The sequence below is a fragment of the Microtus oregoni genome, unplaced genomic scaffold, assembly GCF_018167655.1.
Source record: "Microtus oregoni isolate MIOR12 unplaced genomic scaffold, Mior012 000048F_ref0000485, whole genome shotgun sequence".
NCBI lineage: Eukaryota > Metazoa > Chordata > Mammalia > Rodentia > Cricetidae > Microtus > Microtus oregoni.
In genome coordinates, this window is record NW_024543222.1 from 17,923,170 (window position 1) to 17,948,213 (window position 25,044).

General features: G+C 42.7%; 1 protein-coding gene across 6 annotated transcripts; it reads right to left on the bottom strand.

The window, feature by feature from the left end:
• Positions 1-852: 852 nt before the first annotated feature.
• On the bottom strand, positions 853-24,894 carry Gjc1 (gap junction protein gamma 1). 6 transcript variants are annotated; one of them, XM_041635895.1, is made up of 4 exons: positions 24,201-24,322; positions 23,874-24,064; positions 4,441-4,516; positions 853-2,899 (listed from the first exon to the last, which is right to left on the bottom strand). In XM_041635895.1, the coding sequence occupies exon 4, from the start codon at positions 2,877-2,879 to the stop codon at positions 1,689-1,691; it is 1,191 nt and encodes a 396-aa protein (XP_041491829.1). In that variant the 5' UTR covers positions 2,880-2,899; positions 4,441-4,516; positions 23,874-24,064; positions 24,201-24,322; the 3' UTR covers positions 853-1,688. The 6 variants fall into 6 exon arrangements, with proteins under 6 accessions (XP_041491829.1, XP_041491827.1, XP_041491826.1 ...); XM_041635893.1 differs by lacking the exons at positions 23,874-24,064; positions 24,201-24,322 and adding an exon at positions 24,851-24,894; XM_041635892.1 differs by lacking the exons at positions 23,874-24,064; positions 24,201-24,322 and adding an exon at positions 24,761-24,819.
• Between the last annotated feature and the right edge of the window lie 150 nt (positions 24,895-25,044).

Sequence of the window (25,044 nt, forward strand, 5' to 3'; positions counted from 1 at the left end):
AATCTTGCCTGTCTTATTAGTATGCATTTCCCTATTAATGGATTGGCTTGGAAGGACTATACATCTATTAATTCCTCATAGTACATAAAAATATATTGTTTTCTGAAAAGTCCCCTTTTACCTGTTAAAGGTTAGCGATGATGAGGATCTACTCTCGGGTAGTTTAGAGATGCTTGGGAAAGCAAATGCAAGGGACAGGCAGCAGCAAAGGCAAGCGAACACACGCTACACACGGTACTGTCCCGTGCCCTAAATAACAGAGGATTATTAGCATTTCAAACTTAAGAGACAGAATTTCAAAATGAGAGGTGGCTCGCAGAAACTTTATTAGAGCAACGCTCGCTGCTGGACCAAAGCTCTGCTTACCTTACCCAACTGTGCAAAGCCTCGGCACCTGGAGACAAAGCGGGAGTGTGACAGGAGGGACAGTTCTCCAATGTGGTGCAAGACTCCAGATGGCAAAACACTGCAAATAACTACTTTTTATAAACATTAGTGCTTGCCATTAACCAATACATATGCTAACAGCGAATAAATACTGAACTCAGCTTGAACAACGGCCACTATGACAGAAACACACATTGGCAGACATGGGTGAACCACACACATTTCACACCAAAGTATTAAAATAAAATATTTGGATTTAGGCCTTTTGCCATTTTCAGTGCAAGTAGCTTTGAGTATTCTGAATCAGAGAGAATTTTTGTCTCTATTTCTAATGATGTATACACACACACACCACACACACACGAATATTCCTGACCAGCTCCTTCAGAAGCCAGAGAGCTGGTTTCTGCAGGCTCAAGGCCTGTCATTCTCCAGGCAGGCCTTTGCCAACCTCACACCACTGCCACTTGACCAGGAACATCTTTGCTTAGCAGTGACCGTAAGTCAGGCACGCCCTCAGAGCATACAGCAGCCACGCTGGGTTAGAAAGACAGAAGTCAGACACACCATCAAAGCATACAGCAGCCATGCGGGGTATTTAAAGGAAACCTGTAGCAAATGATTTACTTCCTTTAGAAACATTTTCCAAGAATGGCTGCAACTCTGGTCACAGGAAGGAGATTCCAAGATCTCTCTCTCAGGTAGAAGGAAGAGCTCAAGCCTCTTTCTAATAGGGATCTTCTTCCAAAGACTTGAAAACTGGTATTTCTCCCTCAGTTTCCCTATGTCTTAAATCTTTCCCGAAACACGAGGCACTTTTATTAAGTGTACCATCTACTACAGCTCTAATCACAAGGTAACACTAGATAAACAAAAGAATCACAGTAGCTTTTAACAGGCATTATTTACAACGATTTTTTTCTTTAATATAAAAAAGTATAACTACAGCAGTCCAATGTACAAATACAAAAAAGTTATCATACTAAAAAAAAAGGTACCATAATACTGTACATACAAAAACTGTTCAACAGAATGATTTAAATATATCTGTTCTTCTCTGGATCTGGAAGACACAGCATAAAGTTCTGCACTGTATTACTGCTGAGAACCTGTGCCTGGGAACACTGTGTTTCCCTCCCCACTCATCCCAGCTCCACCTTCAGAGTCCCTGAGTTGGGATCATGAGCCAACAGCATCCCTGAAGATAACCAGAGCCAAATGTTTACTCAATGGAAGTCATTATTCAGCGAGTCGCTGCTTACCATAAACTATGAAAATCCGAATTGTAAGCCCAACCAAGATTAAATCCAGACGGAGGTCTTTCCATCCCCTGATTTGCTACTAATACTGCTTTTGTTGGACCCAGATTTGGACCCCACTTTGGCCTTCTTTTCCCGAGGACCATGGGGGTTGTTTTGGTGATGGTAGGCCTGGATTGCAAGATCCAAGCGTTCCTGAGCCATCCTGATCTCCCGCTGCAGAGTCTCCAGATCAGCCGGGAGGTGCTCCTCATGGCTGCCGTACTGCTGCTCCTGGGCGATATTGGCTTTGTTTTGCTTGTAGGCAATCTTAGCATTGGACAACTCGGTGTATTGGATTTGATCTGGTTTGACAGCAATGTTATAGCCAGGGGGAGCAGATGGTGTATTCCAAGTGAAAGGGTAATTATAAGCACCCGGGTCGTCAAGCTCCCTCCTTTTACTGTTTAGTGAGTCTCGAATGGTCCCAAACCCTAAATGAAGCATCTCCCAAATGTTAAGCAATAGGCAAAGGCCTGTGACACCATACATTATCAGGAGGAAGATGGTCTTTTCAGTGGGTCTAGAAATAAAGCAGTCTATCTTATGAGGACAAGGAAGTCTGCTGCACACATAAAATGGGTGGACTTGAAAACCATATAGGAAGTACTGTCCTATTAGAAAGCCCACCTCAAACACAGTCCTAGCCAGCAGCTGCAGCACGTAGATTTTCATGAGCCCATCCTCCCGGATCCGTCGCCGTCCATCATGCTTAGGTTTTGGCTGGCTCTGCTCTTTATTTTCTTTTTCGCTTTCTAACTCCATTTCTGGGTACATCATAGGATCCTCTTCGTGGTCTTCCTCTGTCTCTTCCAGAGCCCGGTGCTGTTTCCAACGCATGGCATAGGGTTTGCTCCGAGCTGCCTTCTTGTCTGCTTCTCCATGCTCCATCTTGGCAATCTTATGAATGGCATACCCCAGGTACATCACAGAGGGAGTTGCCACCAGGATGATCTGGAACACCCAGAAGCGCACGTGGGAGAGCGGTGCGAAGGCGTCATAGCAGACGTTCTCACAACCTGGCTGCTCTGTGTTGCACACAAATTTGCTTTGCTCATCATAGTAGATGGACTCTCCTCCCACTGCAGTTAGGACAATTCGAAAGACAATGAGCACAGTGAGCCAGATCTTCCCAACAAACGTTGAATGGTTGTGGATCTCCTCTAGCAGGCGAGTCAGGAAGCTCCAACTCATGGTGATGGAATTGGTTTGCCCTGGTATGTGAAAAAGTACCAAGTGAATCAACAAATGCTAAAAATAGTTTTCTATTTTTGGTGCCCTGCCCCAATAAACAATCAAACCTTGACAATGTAAATTTTAATTCATAGTATTTCTAGGGACTTTGCAACCCCAAAATGTAGCTCACTTCAAGACTCCCGGCAGAACGTTAGAATAGTCACACCCGACTCCAACAGCTTTAGGAGAGACAGCACACCTTAATCCATGTCTGGACACAGAGGGTCTTGTTTGCTTTCCTCCTTTATTGAGATTTCTCAGATGTAGCACACTGTATTTTTTGCATATAATTGTAATATATATATATGTATACACACACACACACACACACACACACATATATATATATATAACAAAATAATGCGCTGGGGTAGCTTTCTGGTCCAGTCACACAGTTACCTCTGAAAACATAATAAAAGGGATCTTGGGCTCGACTCCATTGTGAAGAGGCAATTTGCTAAAGGCTTAAAGTTTTAGACCAGTTAACAAAATGCTGAAGTAATTAAAGAAGCCAAGAGTAATAACACACACCTTTAATCCCAACACTTGAGGGGTAAAGGCAAGTGAATCTCTGTGAGTTCTAAGCCAGCCTGATCTACTAAGTCTGTTCCAGCCAGACTAACACAATGAGAGCCTCTCTCAATTTTTTTTCCAAAGTAATTAAGGAATTACAGCTGTCAATAACTGGCAATGATGAGCACTCACAGAAAGCAGGGAGTATTCTCCGCTAGGCCACACAGCCTAGTTACTTAAACAGCTCACAATGGAAACTCTTACAACAAATATATATATTTTTCAATGACAGATATAAAAAAGTATGCTAAACTGATCTATAAGCACAACAAATCCAACTGGTGGGCACACCTATTAAAAAGCAGCATACTTTTTGTTTTTGTTTTTTGAAGCAAGGTCTCACTATGTAGCTCTGGCTATCCTGAAACTCAATGTCTAGAGCAGGCTAGCCTCAAACTCACAGAGATCTGCCTCCGAAGCGCTGGGACTAAGGGCGTGTATCACCATGTACGGCTCTTATTTTTATTTATTTATTTTTTGTTTTTCAGAGGGTCAAATGTTACCTAGGCTGACCTCTAACCTCAGTCTTGGAATGTTGGGATTACATGTGTTTGTCATCATGAAATTGAAATGAAAATGAAATTTATTCCCTGGCAATGCTGAAGCAGGCATGTGCAGCCCATATAATGTGGTTTTGTTGAACTGTCCATATTGGGTTTCATTGTCTAAGTCGATGAGAACAACTGACCAGGTCTCTTCCTCAAGAAGGCACTAGATCGCATTACATTATGGTTGTGAGCCACCATAAGTTTGGCATTATCTTTAAAAATACCATTTTAGAGGATAATTACAAGATACTCACATTTATGTATAGAATCTGTGTCACGTGTCAAACCCCCAATAACACTTGACACAAAGTCCATCTACATTTTCAACCCCTCCTTCCTCTCCCACATGGCACTTGAAGACTATGGTAATCATCACCACCAAGTAACTCCAAACTTACCTGTTATCCAGAACTTCTGTTACCCAAAACCTTCTTTCAGAAATGGTATTATGTTTGTTACTTTCCCAAACTCTCTCTGGAAGGGAAAAAGAAAAGAGCAGGTCATGAGCTTCCTCCCACAGAAAACAATGAATCACAAGCGTGTCACTTTCAGGAAGAAACAAAGTTTTCTGTGTGCCACATGGGTCACCAGAATGAGATGGAAACAGGCTTGACTGTGAATACCATTCTTTCCTCCTCCCAAAATAAGTGCAAGGAGAAATTAACAGTGATCTCAAAGTTTTTTTTTTTTTTTTTTTTTTTTTTACGAAAACTTGATAGGGGGCTGGAGAGATGACTCAGCAGTTAAGATCACTGGCTGCTCTTTCGGAGGACCTGGGTTCAATTCCCAGAACCCATATGGTGGCTCACAACTGTCTGTAACTCTAGTTCCATGGGATTCAATGTCCACTTTTGGCCTCTGCAGGCACAGGAGTATACATAGTACACATACATACATGCAGGTTAAATAAATTAATTAATTCAAAAGTAAGAAAACCTAATAGAGAAAAGAGTCATTTGTAAAAATTCAAAACTGTTGGGCATGGTAGAGCACACCTTTAATCCCAGTGTTTGGAAGAGGGAGGCAGAGACAGGTAGATCCCTTAGAATTCCAGGCCAGCCAGGGTTAAAAGCAAGACCCTCACTAAAACCAAACAAACAAACAAACCCACTAATGAACGTTGGCAACTACAGCAAAAACAAAGCAGCAGCACTGCAAGGCTAAACCAGGCTACCAACAGCCCTGTCTCTGCCACAGCCAATACTTCTCACTGGGATTTGAGCAGCCAAGTAGGAGCAAGCTGTTCAGCTGAAACACCCAACAGCTGGCTCAGTCACTGCAACACCAGTCTCCACAGGAGGAGATTTACAAATCCTAAGGCTCACAAAGTCAGAGAGAAAACACCTGGACTGTGATTAAAAACAAAACAAAGACAGCTTGAAAAACAAAACAATGTGAAGTTGAGGCCCCTGTGAAGTCTCCACAGCAAGTTCCAGGCTAGCTGGCTATATTATAGCGTAGCTAGACTCTGTCTCAAGACAACAAAACAATCAACAAAGCAAACCAATGCAGGAGAATTTAGTGCCCATTATCAAGCTCTTTAACTTTGAAAAGCTATGGTCAAATGTCATCCATACGGTACCAACTCTGCTCATGACTATCATTTAAAACAATGCTGAGGCTGGACCTCATGGACCACAGCCTTTCATCTCAGCCCTCAAAAGGCAGAGGCAGGCAGATCTCCCTGAGTTTGAAGTCAGCCTGGTTTATGTGGTGTAGCCATGACTGCAAAGTGAGACCCTGTCTCAAAAACAAAAATCCCTGAGTGTTCATGGTAATTTAACTGGAACTTCGGGTTTTGTTGTTTTGAGATAAGTTCCAGGACAGCCAGAACTGTTATACAGGGAAACCCTGTTTTGAAAAACAAAACAAAAAAGATATAGGGAAAAAACTTTTAAGCAAAAAGCAAAAATTATTTGCCAAAAATCACATGTTAAAATTTCTATGTGGAAAGCTGACACACAAAGCCAAACTAGTGCTATGTCAGAACTCAGGAGACAGGCAGGGTGATGGGTGGGGGGACGCGCCTGGAGAGAGGGTGCAGTGGTTTAGACAGGTGCTGCTTTCATAGAAGGCTCAGGTTTAATCTGCAGTATCCACACAGTGACTCACAACCATCTGCACCTCCAATTTTAACACACCCAGAATTCAGTCTTGTGCACTAGTTAAACTGAGAGCTTAGGAATGCTGAAGCAGGCCAAGTCTGAGGCTGTGGCTTAGTTGGTAGAGTGCTGGCCTAGTACACACAGAGCCCTGATCTGATCCCCAATACCACATAAGTAGAGCATTTAGAACTCAACGTTTAGGATGTGGAGGCAAAAGAATCAGGAGTAAGTTCAAAGTCAAGGCCAGCCTGGGACACATGAGGCCCTGAGATAAAAGGGGAGAGAAAGGGAGAGAGGAGAGAATGTTAAACCAACCCAGTCTTTCTTTCCATGAGCTTTTATGGAACCCCAACCGCTAGATCCACATCTGAAGTCTTTGGTACAGGTTTCCCTATAATTTGTGCTCAACACAAATTATGTCATCCTTTTTCTTAATTACATGGAGGCAAGATAAACCAACAACATGACGAGAAACTGTCACAAAGTGGTCTGGGAGACAGCTTAGAGGTTAAGAGCATTTCCATAGTTTCAATCCCCAGCACCCACATGATGGTACACACATAACCACATAAAGCTCCAGTCCCAAGAGATCTGCTGTCCTCTTCTGACCACATAGTCACCAGGCAGACACATGGAACACAGACATACATGCACACAAAGCATCCATCCATATACATGAAAGAAAGTTTGGTTTGTTTGTTTGTTTGTTTTTTGAGACAGGGTTTCTCCATGTAGTCCTTGATGTCCTGGAACTCTAGAATAGATTGGCCTCAAACTCACAGAGATCCGCCTGCCTCTGCCTCCCGAATGCTGGGATGAAAGGTGTGTACCACCACCACCCAGCTGTTTCCCTCAGTCTTTCATCAATGTGAACTTCCAAGTATAAAATAATGGCATTAGCTGGGCTGGAGAAATGGCTCAATGGGCAGGACTAACTGCTGCTCTTGGGGATGACTCAGGTTAAGCTCCCAGCACCCACACAGTTACTCACAACCACCTGTAACTCCAGTTCTAGTGGGTCCAATGTCTTCTTCTGACCTTCTCAGGCACACACATGGTGTGCATGCATACAAAACACACATATAAATAAAATTAATAAATCTTAAAAAAAAAACTAAAAAATCAGGGGCTGGAGAGATGGTTAAGACCCAGGTTCGTTTCCAGTACCAACGTGGTGGCCACAACAACTGGCTGTTTACTTCAATTCCAAGGAATCCAAGGCCCTCTTCTGACCTCTGAGTGTACCAGGCACACACACTATACACATGTATACATGTAGGCAAAACACTCATAAAATAAAAACAAATAAATCTTTAAAAATACCTTTCTACATTAAAAAATGGCATTATCTTACAAGCAGCTTAGTAATAAATGATTGTGTTTTGGTTTCTCTTTAGTATGATTTGAATGTCTCTCTCCTCCTCAACCTCACATGCTGGAGTTATTCCTTAGAATGGCCAAGCCAGGTGATGGTAGCGCACATCTTTAATCCTAGCACTTGGGAGGCAGAGGAAGGCAAATCTCTGAGGTCAGCCTGGTCTACAGAGTGAGTTCCAGGACACCCAGAGCTACACAGAGAAACCCTGTCTCGAAAAAACCTAAAATCAAAACCCAAAACTAAAACCAAACAAAAAAGGCCTAATGGACGTTCTACAGGCCATTGGGATGTTGACCTCAGAGTGGAAAGTTGGTCTCTTGCACTGAATACTGGGGAGAAGGAGTTATAAAAGCCTGATCCTGATCCCTGAGTCCCTCCTGCTTTCTGTCTGGTGAGGTGATCTGCTGCCAGTCTCTTGCTGCCTGGGTACCCTACCAGACTTTCACCAGAACCAACCAGAAGCTAGCCCCATAGGTGCTAAACAAACTTTTTTTTTTCTTTTTTGAGACAGGGTTTCTCTGTGTAACAGCCCTGGCTGTCCTGGAAATCATTCTGTAGACCAGGCTGGCCTCAAACTCAAGAGATCCACCTGCCTCTGCCTTCCTCGTGCTGGGATTAAAGGCGTGCACCACCACAACCCAGCTTATAAACCTGATTTTAAAGAGCAGCCTGTTTCAGCATTTTACTGGATGCTTTACTAATTTTAACATCACATAAAATGGGTGATGGGCAATTTTCCTTCTAAAATAAAAAAGCATGGGCTTCCAAAGGAACAGCAGAACCAACACTAATTTTTTAAAAAGTATACTACAGCTCATGGTGGTCCATAATTCAAAACTATTCACGCACCCACATACATACTAAAGAAAATCATGTTTGCTTATTTAACAGTAATTGGACAGAAACCAAATACGCTATTTTTAGTTTATTTTCCAAGTAACTTCAGATATAAATCTACCTTGCCTTGCACTAGAAGTGTTATATCACTGAGTTACATTAGGCCCAAAATTCATAACAATTTTCTATTAGTTATACACTATTAGGATCAAGTAAAAACTGCATTCTTCTGTTAAGTGAAGTTTATAGGATTTTTAAAACTTAAGTATAAATCATATTATCTGGATTATCTCAGGTGGTAGAGTCTGATTATTGGGATCATCATAAACATTAGAAAGTGAGATTCAGATAATGTATGTAATTTGTCTAAGATCATCTAATTACTAAATATTGTAAAACCAGAATTTGAAGCCAGCCGGTCTTGCTAGTGATGAATTGTGCTATTGTAGCTGGTTGTGTCTCAGTGGTAAAGTGCTCACTCAGCATGCTAAAGGGCCTGTGTTGGATTCCCAGCATCACTCACACCCAGTGCAAACAGGACTACATACAGGCTTCATGTGGAAAGAACCTTATTCCAATCCTTGGGATCTGATTTATAAAAAACAAAAAAAACAAAAAACAAAAAACCTCTTAAAGCCTGAGAGGTGGCTCAGAGGTTGAGAGCACTTGCTGTTCTTGCAGAAGACCCAGGTTCAGTTCCCAGCACATGTAGTTCACAACCAACCTGTTCCAGGGCATCTGACAACTTTTAATCTCCTTGGACATCTAAGCGGTGCACTGATATACAGGTATAACACTAATATACATAGAATAAAATGAATATAAAAACACTTGGTAAGACCAGGAAATTTCAGAGTTTAAGATCTTTTTTTTTTTTTTTTTTTTTTTTTTTTTTTTTTGGTTTTTCGAGACAGGGTTTCTCTGTGGCTTTGGAGCCTGTCCTGGAACTAGCTCTTGTAGACCAGGCTGGCCTCGAACTCACAGAGATCCGCCTGCCTCTGCCTCCCGAGTGCTGGGATTAAAGGCGAGCGCCACCACCGCCCGGCTTAGAGTTTAAGATCTTAAATGTAGAATAAATCAATTAAAGCTTAAAAACAAAACAAAAATACTGCAAGGTTCCTTTCGATCAGGAAGGGTGGAATGGCTGAATGGGGCAATGTCTGGGCACTGAGAAGTTAGTATATACAGGTTGGGGACAGCAAACTGGAGGCAACTGTTAAAGGGAGAGATATGCAGACTGTACATACCAAGTCCTGAGAGCAAGGCAAACCAAACACAGTATCAGGATTATTATGAGTGTCTCAACATTTATCTTGTCACCTCAACTTGACTAGGAGCCCCTAAAAGACAAATGCCAGACCTTTACTTCAGCATCTGGAAGTAGGGAAAGGTACATTTTAAGTGCTAAATAAACATCTGATCAGCAGATGGACAGATGCACTTCTCTAGTACCTGCTTTTTCAGCATTTGTTACAACCCTTTAGACTTTTCCTCTGGATTCCCATTTTATCCGTCTATCTCACAGAGTAAGCAGCCTCATGAGGCAGTGACCTTTGATTGTGGATGGCTTAAGCAGAAGACAGGATGTCGTACAGAATCTAGCGTCAGGCCAAATGTCGGGCTAGAAGTTAACCATTTTTACTTTCAAGTTTCAGTTTCTAATCTTCAACATTTTTCAGAAACCAATTTGCTTGTTTTCCCTGGAGATGTTTCATTTTGGCTTTGGCTCTTTAAAACCTGCTCCTTAAGTCATGTGATCCCAGCCCAATCCGAGATTCTCAGAAACTCTCATACTTTTTAAATTTTATTTTTTATCTGTTTTTTTTTGTTGTTGTTGTTGTTTTGGGTTTTTTTTTTCCCCCTGAGATAGGGTTTCTCTGTAGCTTTGGAGCCTATCCTGGAACTGATTCTGTAGACCAGGCTGGTCTCGAACTGACAGAGATCCACCTCCCTCTGCTTCCCGAGTACTGAGATTAAAAGCATATGCCACCACCGCTGGCTCTCATATTTTGTTGAGGAAAACAAAAGTCAATACATAGAAATGTGATCAACCTCCTCTATTTATTTACTTATATAAATATTTGGTTTTTGGGTTTTCAAGATAGCATCTCTAAATTGGTCCTGGCTAGCCTAGAACTTACTATTTAGATCAAACTGTCCTAGAACTTGTGACAATCCTCCTGCCCCTGCCTCCTGAGTGCTCAAACTACACAGGCAAGTACCACCAAGCTTAGCTTCCTCTCCCTACCCCTAAAGAAAAAAGAGCTAACTAGAAACAGTACAAGGGAACAATGAACAGTTTCTTTTTTTTTCTTTTTGTAAGGAAGGGTCTTTGTAGTCTTGCCTTGAGCTCTCAGGAATCCTATTGACTCAGTATCCCAAGTACTGAGATCACAAGTGTGAGCCATTACATATCTACATACTGCTGTGTGTGTGTGCGTGCGTGCATGTGTGTGTGTGTGTGTGTGTGTGCACAGTAAGAGGACAAGCTGTTCTTCCAGAGGACCCAGATTCAATCTCCATGTGTGTGCGTGCGTGTGTGTGTGTGTGTGTGCATGTGTGTGTGTGTATGTGTGTGTGTATATACAGTAAGAGGACTAGTTGTTCTTACAGAGGACCCAGATTCAACTCCCAACAGCCACACAGTGGCTCATAACCACCTATACACACGGAATTAAAAATAAAATAAATCTTTAAAAAAAAAAAAAGGTCGGGCAGTGGTGGTGCACACCTTTAATCCCAGCACTAGCATTTGGGAGGCAGAGACAGGTAGATCTCATTGAGTTTGAGGCCAGCTTGGTCTACAAAACGAATTTCAGGACAGCCAGGACTGTTACACAGAGAAACCCTGCCTCGAAAAACCAAAAAACAAAACAAAAGGTCAGACAGACTAGGCATGGTACCAAGTTTCTAATCGCAGCACTCAGTTTGCTGAAGCAAAGCACATCAGTTCAAGGACATCTTGGGATATGACATGGTCCTGAATGCATTAACACTAATACACTTAATTAACACTACGGGAAAGTCTATAAAGCAGTAGTTATTCACTTCTTAAATAATAGGAAATGCCTGAGAGGAGGGAAACAACATGAGACCTCTAATTATCTAAGCTAACTAGAGGGTTTCCAGAGTAAGGAGGAAGAAATAAACAAAGTATAGTAGACTCACTGAGTTGAGGAGACAGCCCAGACAGAGGAAGCAGGCGGAACTCAGGGCAGCACGCTATATAGAAACACGTAGTGATATTTTGTTTGTGTGTTAACATATAAAGCTTGCCTGAAGATCAGCGTGCAGAGCGAAGCCATTAGAGGCCAGGCTGTGGTGGCACATACCTTTAATCACAAGGTTTGGGAAACAGAGGCAGACGGATCTCTGTTAGTTCAAAGCCACCCTGGGCTACACAAAACTGATCCTGTCTAAAAGAGAAACAAAGGTGATCTGCACTTGGGAGGTGGAGACAGGCTGGGAAGAGAGATGAATATAAGATAAGAGGAGACAGGAGCTCAGAGCAGTCTGAGGCAGCAGTCCCAGGATTCAGTAGAAGTAGGAGGTCTCTCTAGTGGCGGGCTGCACTGTTCCTCTGATCTCATAGCTTTCACCCCTCAATATCTGACTGTGGGTTATTATTAAAATAAATTACAATTCGTGCTACACCTGGCTATCCTGAAGCTCTCTATGCAGACCAGGCTGGCCTCAAACTCAGAAATCCACCTGCCTCTGCCTTCCAAGTCCTGGGATTAAAGGTCTAGTTCACCATGCCCAGCTAATATCATTATTAATATTATTATTAATATTATTATTATTATTTTGGTTTTTCGAGACAGGGTTTCTCTGTGGCTTTGGAGCCTGTCCTGGAACTAGCTCTGTAGACCAGGCTGGTCTCGAACTCACAGAGATCCGCCTGCCTCTGCCTCCCGAGTGCTGGGATTAAAGGCGTGCGCCACCATCGCCCAGCCATTATTAATATTATTAATGCTATAAATGCATAGTGTTTGGTATATGTGCAGTCAGTGGTGACTACTATGAAGGACAGATCACAGTTCACAGGGAAATGAATGGTGACGTGGGAGGATTCATGCTACAGAAACAGGCCCTGGATATCTGTGAAGGGCCTCCTGTCTTCAGCACTGATTAGTTCATGTATGAAGAAAATACCCACAGTGGGGCAATTTGGACATGATACAGGACAAGCAATGCTTTGTATTCCTACCAACCAAAGGGGAAAGATCCTAAACACCAGAGCATTCAGAAGGAGGCGAAGCTGATTTAGACTGGGAGCTCTGAACATGCTCAGACCCAGGCCTAGAAGCAAGCTAGAACTAAACTCAAATGAACTCAGCACAAAGCTTTAAAATATTTTAAAAAGAAGCCAGGACTGGAGAGATGGCTCAGCAGTTAAGAGCCCTGGCTGCTCTTCTAGAGGTCCTGAGTTCAAGTCCCAGTACCCACATGGTGGGTCACAACCATCTGTAATGAGATCAGGAACCCTCTTCTGGCCTGCAGACATACATGCAGGCAGAACACTGCATAAATAATAAATAAATCTTCAAAAAATAAATAAATAAAAGAAGCCAGGACAGCCAAGGCTACATCAAGAAACTCTGTCCCCAAAAATAAACAAAAATCTATAGATAAACTAAGTAATTGATTCTTAACCCTAAATTTTACAAAACTGAGCAGAATGGAGTAGGAGCCAAGGACAGTGATTTCAGAATGTGATTTCCGTGCTTCAGGAATCAGGTCTTATTTTCCGTATTTCTTTCCACACACACACAAGCATATGACTACAGGTACCCACTAAGGTCAGAGGCATCTCAAATCTCCTGGAGTTGAGGAACTGAACTGAGGTCCTCTGTAAGAGCAGTACATGTTCTTTACCACTGAGCCATCTCTCCATCCCCTCTTTCCATGTTTCCAATTTTCCAATTGTGACATAATGGAGAATATCAAATGGAGACTAACAAACTCGTTGATTTCTAAGGTTCACATTGCTTACTTAATATTATCTCTGGCACAATAAAATTCATAAAACAACCAAAAAATTACAGAAAATTCAGCACTCCAGGGTAAGGAAGGAAGCAAAGTAACAGTGATGACATTAGCAATAACAAGATGTCACATTTTCATAAAGATATTTCCCAGATGGGAGGTGGTAGCGCACGTCTTCAATCCCAGCACTCAGGAGGCAGGGGCAGACAGATCTCTGAGTTCGAGACCAGCCTGGTCTACAGAGCAAGATCCAGAACAACTAAGACTGTTACACAGAGAAACCCTGTCTCAAAACAAAACAACAAGTATTTCCCAAACAGCCATTCCAGAAAATCTGGACTAAACTTAAAAAAAAAAACAAAAAAAAACAAACAAACCTGAAGATGGGCTCACTACATAACTCTGAGCATCCCAGATGGAGAGCTGAGCAATCCATTAGAATCGCTAGTGACTCACACCCCTGGATGAGTAACATTGCAGTGTGCAGACAAGGAATCAATTAAGGGGTTTACAACGAAGTTTTGTTTAACTGGAACGTTTTAAGTGGAAGTTAATTCCACATCAGTGATAATAGATGCTTAATAACTAGCTGGTGACAATTTCTAAGAAAAAGAATTATGGCAGCTAACTGGCAAACAGTAATCTACGTAGCATAAACAGAAAAACAACTTGTTTTCAAAAGTGTTCCTGGCTATGAACAACATTTGAGAAACACAAGATATAATTTATCATGAATCAAATTATAAAACCAACCGAAAAGAGAGGCATCTGAAATGTTGGCTCTATCAACCAACAAGGAAATAAAACACACCATTGTGGGCTGAAGTGCCAATTTACACTGGCAAAGAGCCATTCTGCTTGAATTCAAGAACATTCAGGAACCAGCTGGAAAAGTATGGGATACCACACTCATCCACAATGCCTCCTAAGTGGGGCTGCCTTCATTCAAAAAGGACAGTACTAGTATCCACATCTAAAACAGCCTAAGCATAGATCAAATTGACAATTCTAAACAATATTCAGTCTTGGAAAGTGAACACGTCAAATAAATGTATTCCCAATATTGCTAGGTTTGTGTAAGTTCTAATGTCATCATACAGCAATGGCAAGTGTGATCTAGCATACTTCTTACAGACATCTGAGCAATATTTATCAAGAACTGAAATACTGTCAGTGCACAGAGGCAGACAGCCACAGTTCAATCAAGGACACTTGGTCTAAATAGACCTTCTCTAAGAAGCCACTCTTCACCAAGAAAAAACTCTAAAATACTACCTTTTGATCAGTAATACTACATTTGTAATTATTCCTAAATACAGAATATTTGCTATAAGAATATTTTATATAACGTTATAAGCCTCTGGAATAAATAGACAATGACTTTGAGGGGTAAGGGTGGGGAGCTGAGATAGGGTCTCACTACGCCACTGTGTAGCCCTGGCTGGCCTTGATCCTTCTGCCTCTACTTCCCAAATGCTAGGATTACAGGTGTGTGTCAATGTGTATCTACAATTATATTTTTTTAACATTATTCTTTGAGGGGCTAGAGAGATGTTTGCTGCTCTTGCAGAGGACCTCAGTTTTGTTTCCAGCACCCACATTGCAGTTTACAACCACCTAACTCTAGCTCCAAGAGATCCAGTGCTTCTGACCTCCGTGGGCTCCTGCACACACTCAGGACACTCAGGCATACATACATAAAATAAGGGGAAAAAATCTTTTAAAGTACATTATTTGTAAGTCAGTAAACAGCACTCCTCCATGGCTTCTGCTTCAGCTCCTGCCTCCAGGTTCCTTCCCTGACCTCTTCCTGTTATGACTTTCCTCAGAGAGGGACTGTTATGCGGAAGTGTAAAATGAAATACCACACACCCAAGAAAGATCATGAGGCAGCCCTGCTAAGCCTGCCAAAGCCTGGACGCTACAACGCTACAACCCTTCCTCTCCAACTGCTAGTTCTGGGATTGTAAGCATGTGCTACTACGCTTGTCTTGTAATTATTTTTTTTTTAGCACAGAACACAAAATTTAAATATCCACAATTATCTAGATAAAATACAAAATTATCTAGACAAATCCAAGCATCTGTAATAAGACTGAAAGTGGATTAGTGGTTGTCTAAGTCTATGAGGGGTGGTGATATTACTTTAGGATATTAATATTCTTCTTAGAGGAACAAAACGTATTCTTAAATAACCATAGTGATATCTATACATCTTTGGAAGTTTTATTTTCTTCTTTTTAATGTGTATGAGTGTTTTGCATGCAGGTATATCTTTGCACCACATTGTGTGCCTGGTGCCTGCAGAGGCAAACAAACAACAGCAACAACAACAACAACAAAAAACAACAGATATCTTGAAACTGAAGTTGCAGACAGTTGTGAGCTGTGGTTGCCGGGGTTGAACCCAGGTCCTCTGGAAGGGCAGCCAGGGCTCCTAACTGTGGAGCTATGTCTCCAGCCCCTTTTAGGTGCTTACATGAGTGAGCTGAAACCTCAGGTCATATATAAGATAAAAATAAATAAATCTTAAAAGAAAATGAGTGGCATGTAAGATTTCAATTATTTCTCAAATACACTGGTTTTTTTGTTTTGAGCATTTGAACCCTTTGGATACCAATAATGTAATACAACTAAAGAGGATGAGAAGAAGCCTGTGACAGATGGGGAATAGAGGCACCACCTAAAGTGGACTAGCTTACTCCAGCTGTGAGAGCCTATAGGCAAGGTGTATTTTTCAAAAGAATTCTTCAACCTAAATTTTTATACACAATTTTGATTTTTTGGTAAACTTACTGAAGAATAAAATATGGTAAGATGAACAAACAGGACTGAGGTACAGCTAACTCAGTGGGAGAGCGTTTGCCTAGTATGCACAAGACCCTATGTTTAATCCCAGCAGCAGGGAGGGAAAGAGTAAGCACAGATACAAGTGCACTCCTTCAGGAATTTTCACAAATTAAACAGACATGTGAACAACATGGAGATGAAGTATAAAACATTACCAGGAAGTCAGTATGATGGGGTTCAAATAGTAACACGAAAAAAAGTCCACAGTTCAAAGGCAGTGACTCTGGGATATGCAGCACAGCAGACCACCAAGAAAGACCCTGTGTCACTCAACAGGGTTAAGAAAGAACCAACTCCCAAAAGTTGTCCTCTGAGGGCTGGAGAGATGGCTCAGGGTTAAGAGCACTGGTAGCTTTTCCAAAAGTCCTAAGTTCAACTCCCAGTAACCACATGGTGGCTCATAGCCATCTACCTTCCGGCATGTAGGTGTACATATAGAGCACCATACACATAACATAAATCTTTAAAAAATATTTTAAAACAATTGTCCTTTGACCTCCATCTGTGAATGTCATGGTCCTGCCTGTACACATACACAATTTTTTAATTAAAAGAAAGGGAAATTATCACACCTAATATCCTTTTTTAGTGTTTTTTGAGACAGAGTTTTTATGTGTAGCTTTGGCTATCCTGGAACTCTCTGTAGCCCAGGCTGTTCTCTAACTCACAGATATGTACCTACCTCTGCCTCCCACGTGCTGGGATTAAAAGCGTATGTCACCACCGCCAGGCTTCCTTTCTGTTTTTAAATTGCTGCGTTTTGTAGACAGTGTTTCACACAGTCCAGACTGGCATCAACTGACTGAACTCCTCATCCCTCCCCTCTGCCTCTCGTGCTTCCACACTCTCCCAACAGTCCCTGAAAACCCACAGTGGGTGCCATCATTCTTTGTTGATATTCATCCGGTATTAGGCATTGGAAGGAATTTGCTTTTATTCGAAAAACTGATTAAAACAGCCACCAGAGGCTGAGGATTTAGATCAAGAGTGGGGCACTTGTGTAGCACGCAGGAGACTCAGGACTTAATCCCCCTGCACATACATAGTAGGAAAAAAAAGTCAGTTTCAATTACAAGTTCCATTAAATGTTTATATGCAACATGAATGTTATACAATTTTCATCTTCTAATCACTTTCCTTCATATCACGGGTTCTTTTGCTGGAATAACAACATGCCATGAGATTCAGTACATGCCCAATGGGCCTATCTTGTGGTATTAATATATAGTTCTACACACTCCCTTTTAAAACCAAAATGTTACTTTGAGGCTTTAAGATTGGCTATTAGAATTTAAGAATACTATTCTGAACACAGATCTCCTTTTTCTTTTCCCTATCTTAAGAAATTATGCTCATATATATACAATTTCAAACCTCCAGAGTGAGGGGACAGTTTCCCTGTGAAAAACATAAAAAGCAGCTAGAAACAAAGCTCCTAGATGCGGAGTTCTGTTGTGGTTCAAATAATAAAGCCACTTTTCTTTTTCTTTCTTTCGCGTGTGTTACTATTTTTTTCTTTTTCTTTTTTTTTTTAAAGAAAACAAACTATCTTTTTTCATTTTATATACCAATCCCAGTTCCCACTCCCACCCCTCCTCCCATTCCCTTCACCTCCCCCCACCCAACTCACCATCCACTCCTCAGAGAGGGTAAGGCACATTGCTTTTGGGGAAGGTCCAAGGCCCTCCCTACTATATCTAGGCTGAGCAAGGTATCTGTCCAAAGAGAATAGGTCCCCCCCCCAAAAAAAAAACCCCGCTACAAGCAGTAGGGATAAATTCTCGTGCCACTGCAGTCTGCCCCAGCCAAGCAACTGTCAACCACATTCAGAGGGACTAGTTTGGACCTATGCTGTTTCCTTCCCTGTCCAGCTGGAGTTGGTGAGCTCCCATTAGCTCAGGTAAACTGTTTCAGTAGGTGAACCCATTGGGGTCTTGACCTCTTTGCTCATGTTCTCACTCCTCCCACTCTTCAACTGCACTTTGGGAGCTCAGTCCAGTGCTCCGATACAGGTCTCTGTCTCTGTTTCCACCAGTTGCTGGGTAAAGGTTCTATGGTGATATTTAAGATATTCATCAGTCTGACTATAGGGCAAGGCCAGTTCAGGCGCCCTCTCCTCTTAGGGTCTTAGCTGGGGCCACCCTTTTGGAGTCCTGGGAATTTCTCTAGTGCTAGGTTTCTTGCTAGTCCCATAATGGCTCCCTTAATAAAGATATCTCTTTCCTTCCTCCATCTCAACTATCCTGTTCTCTCAAGTTCTACTCCCCCTCCCCTTTTCTCCCCTCATCTTCCCCTTCCGCCCTCCCTACTCCTCTCCCACCCCCATGCTCCCAATTATGTCAGGTGATCTTGTCTATTTCCCCTTTCCAGGTGGATCTAGGTATATTTTTCTCAGGATTCAGACTGCACTTAGCTTCTCTAGGATCATGAACTATAGGCTCAATGTCCTTTGTTTTTAAAGCCACTTTTCTTACAGGATGTGGTGCACACCTAGAATCCCAGCACCTGGGAGGTGGAGTTAGGAGGATCACGAATTCAGGGCTATGTTCAGCTACGTGAAATGCTGCCTCAATACAAAAAGAGAAGAAAAGACTTTGTAGCCTCTGTGCATCCATCAGCTTCCAATGACTAAGAATAACAATGATAAACCAAGAAAGGAGGATGGACTTTGCTTGTGGTATCAATCTCAACCCAGGGTCATTGGCACCATTACTTTGGACACACAGACTCATGGGAGGAGTGGGGAAGAACACGACTGTTCACACAGAAGCCAGGAAGCACAAAAACTGCCTCCAAAGGCACACTGTCACCTCCTGCATCATCATCACCTAGAGACCAAAGCCTTCAACTCATGCTTTAGGGGAACACCTAAGATGCAAACCATAAATCGTACAAAATTTTTCTTAGATAATATCTCAAACCATAGGCATATTTCCCCACTTCTATATTCTAGCTTTAAGTATAACAGAATGCAATGGCTTCAGATACACAACTTGTTATTTTCTTCTAAATTAAGATATCTCTACCATTTCTGTCTTAGTGTTCTATTGCTGTAAAGAGACACCATGACCACAGCAACTCTTACAAGAGAAAGCATGTACTTGGGGCTTGCTTACAGTTTCAGAGGTTCAGTTCACTGTCATTATGGTGGGGAGCATATTGGCATGCAGACATATTGCTGGAATAGCTGAGAGTTCTACAGTGAATTCACAGACAGCAGGAAGAAAAAGACACTGGGCCTAGCTTGGGCTTTTGAAACCTCAAATTCCATCTCCAGTTACACACTTCCTCCAACAAAGCTACACCTCCTAACCTTCTCAAGAAGTGTCATTCCCTGATAAGTAAGCATTCAAATATATGAGCCTACAGGGGCCATTCTTATTCAATCCATCACAATTCCTAACATTTTTCCAAACTCAAAATAAGATGGCCTAGGCCAGGCCTTGTGGTTCAAACCTGTAATCCCAGTATTAGGAGTCTGAGACAGGAATAGTCTAAGTTTAAGGCTAGTATGGGTTTCTAATTATGTATTGGAAAACGGGATAAAAATCAATAATACGAGCCTCAACGTGGGAAGCTGAGGCAGCAGAATCATGAGTTTGAGGCAGCCTAGACTGCAGAGTTTAAGTTATTCTGTCTCAAAAACATAAAACAAAACAAAGCAAAATTTAAAAACTAGATAGATTCAGTGTGTCAAAAGGAAAAAAATCTTTATTTGACAGACTGCTCAAGCTTAGCAAAGATCCTGCTGAAAATAAGATTCCTCAATATTATACATATTATACTACAGGTAACATAGTACCTTTGTTTATGGGAACTAGTTGTTTGGGGTGAAGAGGTGGGACATGGTATTTTTTGTTTTGTTTTTGGTGCTGGAATCAAACCTGGGCCCCTGAACATCATTAGTGAATGTTCTAACATTCAAATACACCATCACTACCCACTCACAACATCAGCACATGAAAAGCTGAGACATCATCACTGAGGTTTAACAAAAGTTAGAAAAACAGTCACAAATTTTCTTTACTTCTTTTAATTTTAAAAAGAAAATATCAGAGGCTGGAGAGACAACCCGGCAGTTAAGAGCACTGGCTGATCTTTCAGAGGACCTGGGTTTGAATGCCAGCACCCACAATGGGTGGCATACAATCACCTACAGGATCTAATGCCTTCTTCTGGTCTCCTTGGGTATCAGGCACACACACATACACATAAAATAAATCTATTTGTCTAAACTTATTTTATGTGTATGGTGTTTGCCTGCCAGGTAAGTATGTGCACCATATTCATGCAGTGCCTGCAGAGACCAGAAGAGGACACTGGATCCCTGGGCTGGAGTTAAGAAGGTTAGGAGCCTTCATATGGATTCGAGGAACCAAATTTAGCTTCTCTGTGTTCATAACCCCTAAGCCATCTCTCTAGCTCTATTTTGTTTGAAACAAGGTCTCAGTATATAGTCCTGGGTGTCCTCAAATTGACAGAGATCCACTTGCCTGTCTTCTAGGTGCTGGAATTTAAAGTATGGGCCACATGTCCAACTAAAAATAAAATCTTTAAACAAACCACAACAAAACATTACAAACACACGTAAGGCCATTAACATACAAACACAATATTTAAACCAGGTGTACACATCTATAATCCTAGTACTTGAGGTTAAGGCACACAGACCAGTTCTGAGGTCACCTTAGGTTGTATGGGGGAGACTCTTTACCTAAAAAAAAAAAAAAAAAGGCAATAAAACACAAACACAAAGGAAGAGAATATCAATATATGTTACAGAAAATCTTCCAGATAGAGACCCTAAAGCTTTATCAGAAGTACTTTACTATACCAAACAACTACAATGAAAAAATTAGCAAGCACCAAATTGCTGAATACAGACCTGAACTAGCTAGGTGCTGAGGGTACTGAGATATCACAGACAAGACATAACTCTAAACATTACAGAATACACTATACAGTCTAATGGTGACACAGACATTATACAAATAAGCATAGATTCCCACAAGAGTACTGTGTTTTAGAGATCCCTCAGCTAAACTAGAAAGAAATAGGTTTCTTTCTTTTTAATTTAATTTTATGTGTATGAGTATTTTGTTCATGTGTTTATCTGTGTACCACTTATGTGTTTGGTGCTTGCAAGGTCAGAAGACAGTGTTAAGATACTCTGGAACTGGAGTTATAGATGGCTGACTGGCATGTATGTGATCGAACCACGTCCTCTGTAAGAACAAGTGTTCTTAACCACTGAGTCATCTCTTTCATCCTGAAAGGTTTCTTGATAGGAGTAAAGATAAAAAGTTGCCTCTGGGGTAAAGGAAACAGAGTGTATGCAAAGACTCTCTGGGTAGGCTTTGAACTTTCAGGAAATAGGAAAAAGATGTAAGTATGACAAGAATACACAGAATAAGAAAATATATATATAAGCAGGGCTAGGGATGTAGTTCAGTAGCCAAGTGTTTGTCTACCATGCTGTGGGTTCAATCCCTAGTACAGAAAGGAAGGGAAAGAAAGAGAACTATAAAAGCAAGCTGGAGGTGTAGCTGGCAGAGTGCTTACCTAGCATGCAAGAGGCTATAGCTCAATCTCCAGTGCTATACACACTAACGGAGCATACCGGCTCACACCAGTAATTCCAATTCCACAAGCACACGGGAAGGCTGAAGCAGGGCTGCTGTAAGTTCACAGTAACCTGGGCTAGAATAAGACCTTGTCTCAAAAGCACAACAAAATTCAAAATATACTGGATAACAGAAGGCCAAGAATGGGTAAGTTTAGAGTGAGCAAAGAAGAATAAGGACTAAGGCTAAGATTATCAGGTAAAGACATGGCCAACATCTGAGATGGCCCTGAGGAAGAGCTGGAGCAGAATCAGAACCCTTGAGGAGACAGCATTTCAGGATGGAATCTAAGTGCACATAAATACCTACTTTAGATGGGCAAGTAGGAATCCCAGGTCCAAGAATGAGTCAAAAGGAATTCCCTAAAAATAGAGTCTAACTCCACTTAACTCCAAACATCCTCAAAAGGTATGTACAAGTCATCATGAGGTTACAACTAATTTAGTCAAAACCAGTTAGGTCCCACAGAAACATGGATACAACAAGCCATGTAACTAGGTAGTTCAACACTGTTTAGAGGTTAGAGGAGAAAAATAGTATGTGAAACAACGCCTCTTCCAAAGAGGAAAAACAAACTTATTCTAAAAGCTTGTACATTGTTTTCAAGGCTTTTAGATAATTTCTAGATTGCTAATCATTTTTTTTTTCATGTTAAAAATAATAAGAGGATAATCCCAGCACTTAGGAGGCAGAAGCAGGAGAATCTCTGTGAGTTCAAGGCCAGCCTGGTCTATAAGAGCTAGTTCCAGGTCAGGCTCTAAAGCTACAGAAAAACTCTGTCTCAGAAACAAACAAAAACATTGAGAGGAGCCAAGCAGTTGTAGCAAATGCTTTTAATCCCAGCACTTGGGAGGCAGAGACAGTTGATCTCTCTAAGAGTTCGGGGCCAGCCTGGTCTAGAGTGATTTCCGGGGCTATACAGAGAAACCCTGTCTTGAAAAACAAAAACACCAACAAAACACATTGAGAGGGAAAAGAAGATGGTACACATCTTTGTTTACTCAACGCTGAGCTCTGTGACACACAAGGACTTAACCAGGGGAAAAATCTGCTGGGGCTGAGGGTATGGCTCAGTGACAGGGAAACCTGCATGCTTAGCATATGTCTCCAGCATCACAAAAGTTTGCTGAATGAGCCACCAGTGGTGGTACACACCTATAAGCCCATCACCTGGAGGGTCAGGCTAGAGTTCAAAGCCAGCCTGGGATGTATACCAAGTTCCAGATCAAATGGAACTGCATACAAGTTCCTGCTTCAAAGAGAATAAAAAGTAAAATGTTATCTTTAATGAGATCATCTCAGGCTTGCACCTAGGAAAACCCTTTTGGGTAAAGACATTCCACAGGTCTGAAAGATAAACCATGGCGTGCTGACAGTCAACTCCAGACTGTGAAATATGTATGTAGCCAGCACTGAACACCTTGCTCAGTTGCTAGAATGACACCAATGGCTGAGACCATGACAAATAGACATATTTATAAAACTTACACTGCCTGTTTTCTCTCCAAAATGCCCTTTGCCGACAGTACTCTGCACCGAAGATCTGGGTAACGGATTGGTTTAACAAAGCTTTTCACCCTTCACCCAGAAGAGTCCGCTCGAGTTTCTAGCATGCTGCCATTACACAGCCCTTCAGAAACTCAAAGTAACTGCACACAAACCCCTGCTTATACCAAAAGAAACCTGCAAATTTAAAAAAAAAATTCACAATTAATTTAGTTGGTAGCTAAGCAATTTAGTTAGGAGCTACGCAATTAAGTTTGTGGGGCTTTTTTGTTTCTTTTTGCTTTTCATTCTTGCTCTGAAAAATTCCTACCAACTGTTTACAGAGGGAAGGATTTGATTCCAAGATTACATCATTAATTCTCTTCCTACAGATACTCACGTATCTGTAATACATGATTTCTGCTTAACAGAGAATTAAAATCTTTCCTTTGTATAGCTTTGTACAGCGCTTTCACATATATCCACTTATAAGGATGCACACAAAAACAAGGACTTTCAGACTTAAGACACACAGAAAATATCTTATCCAGAACTTTGTCTACCTTGATTTCCTCGATTTCAAAGAGTATGATGAGAACCAAACACAAGCAGGAGCACAATGAATTCTGCAGCACTGCCAATTCTCGAGGACCGAAAATATCAGATGATAAAAACCCAACTCATCCACTCCGCAGAAGAAAAGCAGTCCCAAATATATATCGCTAAGGGTCAGGGGGCGGGAGACCCCCAAATCCTAAATACAAATCACATAAATCACTTCAACTCAAAAACTCCAACTGCAGCAGCCAGCCCAATCACAGCATTAGCGCCTCCCCTCTATTTTCAATCTGGAGGCTCAACGAAGAACAATTAAAAAAAAAAATACAAACCAACAGAGCTCCAAAGTTTTACGAAGTAAGGATAAAGTCGTCTCAAGTAAAGAAAAGGCGTCCAACACAAGAGGCGACGAGTCGGGTCCTCCCGCCAGCCCCTCTCCCGCGGCGCAGCGCTCGAACCGAACCTCCGGTAAAAACCTCCGACGGAGCCGGAGGAGCCGCCGGACCCCGCAGCACGCCACGGAGGAGCGGCCGCCGTCGCCAGACAAAGACCAGCCCGCCCAGCGCCGGCCCCGCCGGGCCCCCAACCGCCCGAGGAGTTGCGGGAGCGCTGCCGCCCGCTCCTGGCCCGCCCGAGCCGTTTCCCTCCCAATTTGGGAACCGCGCGCCTGGGGACAAAGAGGGCGGGCGCGCCGGGGGCGGCGGCGGGACGCGGTGGCGACGCCCCTCCGGGCTCGGCGGGAAGCCTTCGGCGGCGTCCCTTCCCTCCCCGCCACTCCCGGGAGCCCGACCCGCAGCCGCCGCAGCCGCTCCCGCCGCCGCCGCTGCTTTCGAGGCGCCTCAGAGTTCGCCCGGCCGCGCCCGGCCCGGGTCCCCCTCAAGCCGCCGCTCACCCGGCGGTGGGCGCCCCCGAAGCCGCCTCCTCCGCCGGGCCTCGGCCCGTCCCGCCGGCCGCCGCCTCATGGGCCCCGCGTCGCCATCACCTTCGCCGCCTCGCCGCCACCGCTGCCGCCACCGCCTTCTTCGCCTCAGCCCTCAGCCGAGGCTGAAGCCGCTCCCGCCGGGCCCGCCGCCTCCCTCTCTCGCTCCCGCTCCCGCCGCCGGGACCCGCGGGGAGGCGCCTGCGCACTGCGTGCCGCGGTGGGGGTGGGGGGCGTCCCGTCTGGGCCTGGGAGCG

What these genes read in the sequence shown, in the direction of transcription:
- Gjc1 (XM_041635893.1), bottom strand. Translation starts at nt 2,879, where the DNA reads ATGAGTTGGAGCTTCCTGACTCGCCTGCTAGAGGAGATCCACAACCAT.